This window comes from Carya illinoinensis, chromosome 3 (genome assembly GCF_018687715.1).
Source record: "Carya illinoinensis cultivar Pawnee chromosome 3, C.illinoinensisPawnee_v1, whole genome shotgun sequence".
Lineage (NCBI taxonomy): Eukaryota > Viridiplantae > Streptophyta > Magnoliopsida > Fagales > Juglandaceae > Carya > Carya illinoinensis.
Window position 1 is genome coordinate 24,272,944 of NC_056754.1, and position 3,919 is coordinate 24,276,862.

General features: G+C 32.9%; 1 protein-coding gene across 1 annotated transcript; it reads right to left on the minus strand.

Moving 5' to 3' along the window:
• Window positions 1–399: 399 nt before the first annotated feature.
• Window positions 400–1,917, minus strand: LOC122305557 (transcription factor MYB41). The gene is made up of 3 exons (XM_043118151.1): window positions 1,666–1,917; window positions 1,421–1,550; window positions 400–1,289 (listed from the first exon to the last, which is right to left on the minus strand). Exons 1-3 carry the CDS (start codon window positions 1,796–1,798, stop codon window positions 515–517), a joined length of 1,038 nt encoding a protein of 345 aa, XP_042974085.1. The 5' UTR covers window positions 1,799–1,917; the 3' UTR covers window positions 400–514.
• Between the last annotated feature and the right edge of the window lie 2,002 nt (window positions 1,918–3,919).

Here is a 3,919-nt window from a genome sequence, read left to right on the forward strand (position 1 = left end):
TGGGGGTAAAAGACAGAGCGATGAAGCCAAGTAAACTCTTAAAACTCAGAAGAAAAAATACATCACCGAAGAGTCATGACAATAAGCCAGTGCAAGAATAACCTAACAAGCCATGATATCATGATCTCAATTCAATATTTCACGACTAATTTTAGAACAGTATTCTTGGCCTCTAAATTGGAGAAATTAGTCATTTAACTCATGATTATGGTCAAGGATATAGTAGTGTTTAGATTATCTAGTGAAAACAAAAAATTGAAAAAATATATAAATGGATGTAGCTTGGGTTTGATTGTTCTCTTTTTCTCATTTGATTAAACAAAAATATGTGCTTTTAAAACAAAGTGGATAATTCTATCTGATGAAACCATAGGCTTGATAAATTGCGAGCAAAGGGTATATGCTACGTAGTTTTTTCTGCATATTAGATTATCATAAACACAATGAATTTCATTATCAACATCGACAGACTAAAAACAATATATCGCACATGTATCCGGCTATTATAGTTCTATTACATGAATTCAGACATGTCCAAACTTTCTGGAATTTCAAAATTAAACAAGCTGTTGCAGTAGCTCTCATTTTCATCTTCAGCGCCGCCTTTGATGAATGTGGATGGCGAATTTAAGGGAGTAGGGCTTGATATTGGTGTCGATACAACAGACTCAAAGCTGAAGTTCTGATTGCTATTGTATAGTGACTGGAAATTTGAATTCTCTGGTATATCAGGAACCGTTGGATTAGAGCTGCAATACATATAGTTTGGCTGGCAAATAAAATCTTCGTTCAGGCTTGTAGGTATTGAGTTTTCTTGGGAATTTCCAAAAGTTGACACGTTCGAACAACACCCTTCTACATTGGCTTGCATGAGCTGGTTTGTCAATATCTCCGATGAAAACCCTTCTTGTAGTAGAGTTTGATATTGATTGTTGGGTTGTACTGGTTGGACTTGGTTTTGCATCAAGTTGTTGAAAAGGTTGTTTTCCTGGAGAGTTTTTGTAAAGGGTACTTGGTTTTCCTGTTTTAGTGACAGGATAGCGGTGGCTAGCTTTAAGAGATCTGGATTCATGAGGGTTTGAGTGCCTAACAAGTTTGACACATTGAGAAATGATGGGTTGCTGAGAGATGAGCTTAGGATGGATGAAAGGTCAAGAATATCGAGGCGAGGGGCATGAGTCACAGGATCAAGTCCCATTCGTAGCAGCCTTTTTCTGATATGGGTGTTCCAGTAATTCTTGATCTCATTATCAGTTCTTCCAGGCAAGCGAGCGGCTATTGCGGACCACCTAAGTTTGAAAGAAGAAATATTAGTAAGCTCATAATTGTCACAATTTCTCTCATATATAAGCATCGATCAGAGTTGTTTAAAAATAAATCATATAAATTTAAAGGAGCAGAATGATCTGCATCATCGTACTTGTTTCCTAAGATACTGTGCAATTGGATGATGGTCTCTTCTTCTTCGAAAGAAAATCTTCCCCTCTTGATATCAGGCCTCAGATAGTTAGTCCATCGCAAACGACAACTCTTTCCACATCGTTGCAGCCCTGCACATAATTTTTCATAAATCGTTATCCTTAGTTGCTCAAAAAGCATATAATGGGAGAACTAAAACATTAAAGAACAATGAAAATTGTGCAATTAGAAGCTTCACTTAATTACCAGCATTCTTAGGAATGGTTCTCCAGTTGCCAGGTCTATGGAGCTGAATATAGTTGACGAGCTTAAGATCTTCCTCTGGAGTCCAAGGACCTTTCTTGAGTCCATCTTTGTCACAACAAGGTGTTCTTCCCATTGATCCTGTAATCCGGAATGGATGTAAAAGGAGTTTTCAAGGTAGGAGAGATCGATGGTGAAGATAATTTCTTGCAACAGACAAAAAGTGGTCTTTCTGAACCAAACACAAAGGTGTTGAACTTGTTAACCCTAAGGGTTGTGGACCATGAACTTTATATATATTATTGAAGTCTGAGATACCCATTGAAGTCAAAGGGATTTGGCGCCGGCCTAAATGCCGCGTGTCCTTTGATCTGATGATTTATGGCCATGCATATATATGTATATATATATATATATATATGATGCGTGCGCTTATATTTTATACATGATAAAGCTAGTTAAGGTGATATATTGTAGCTAGCACATTGTGTACATATATATAATACATATGAATATATGATTGAGAGACAATATATACATGCATGGTATGCCCCATTTTCCCATGTATATAATATGAATACTGATCATGAAGGTTGAATGCATGCATGCATATATGTATATAAGTTGACACGTGCCCTGGAATGGGAGCGTTTAATATTGCGTGAATGCGCAAAAAGGCATGAAGCTGGCTTTTTCCTTGGCTGTGTAATCACAGTGTGAAACGACAACTAAGTTTTGGGTTTGACCTTTTTTCTTACATCTCCGGAACGAGATTAATATGACCGGAAGCGAGGTAAGTATAGTTAGGTCTCCTATCAAGATAGAGAATATTATGTCGGTCTCTTGTTGTTTCGACGTTCCTTAATTCATTTTGTCTTCCTCATCATGTTTCTCTTTTCCAATATCAATTTCTTCTCCTTCCACACACACTATATAAATATATATATATATGTATGTAAGTATAATATATGTAAGTATATGAAATCCTTACATGAGATCATGTGGATGTCATGAATTTAATTTACAATTCATGGATCGATCGAGTAGTCTCTTGTCGCATGATAGGAGATATTATATATATATAAGATTATATATACATATATTGTATATATATGAGTACTAATAAGATGTTTAAATTTTTTTATGCATTTAAAAAATTAAAGTATGAATTTTTATTTATTCTATAATATATATTTATGGAAACTTAAATTACACATTAAGATCGAATAGCAAGATTTTGGCTCCCCCACTGGCCTCTTTTTTTTTTGCTGGTTTTCCTTTCCTCTTCTAGCAATTTTATTTCTTTAATTATTTTATGGGGAAAAGAGGAAGAAGTGTCACTGCTTTTACATATGTCTATATTAGAGCATTAGCAATGAGTTATTTATCTTTATTTTCATCTTTAAATTTGAAAAATATGCCCTTAAAATGATCTGCATTGGTTTATTTATATGTATGATTATAAATAACTATAGACAGTTCTTATTCAAAGATGAAAACTTCATTTTCCTTCTTTAAACTATATTTTTATTTTTATTTTCTCTCTCCTCCCACCTCTCTCATTTTCCTCTTTTTCACTTTTTTCTCTCTTTATTATTTTATTATTATTTGATTAAAAAATACATAATTTAATATAACAATTTTTCTTCATATTTAAAATTAATCTTTAAAAAATATAATTTTACATATAAAAATAAAAAATTCATTACCAATTCTCTTATCGCCAACTTTCCAAGCTGGAACGTATTTTAAATCAGGCCAATATCATCCAGCCGCGTTGCAATAGTGACAGGCCGCCGTCTCAAGCTTTTCGTTTTAGGCAATGAGAGGCTTATTACTTTTATCATTATCCATTTAATACTTATAAGGTGTTAAATTTTTTTTTTATTTTTTATCATATTCTTTTAAGTATATTTTTTAACATCCTTAATCATTAATAAAAAATTAAAAAAATATATAATTTTACTAATAATTATTTCTTTAACTATTAAATAAAATTAAAAGTTAAAAAAAATTAAATACAAAATAAGTAGTAAATAGATATTAAAATAATAGTAAACATATCATTTTCCTTTTATTTTTACCTCCAAAAAATAAAGTCAACCACACCCCTAGTCTGACAACTAATACCATCTCACTTTGACAATTGTCCCTGTTGCTTTATTTTAACACTAACACTCCATCGCAGGAAAACGAGGTCAAAAAGTAATTGAAAATCAGGTGCTGCATCTCATCCACTTCTATCTAACAAACACGG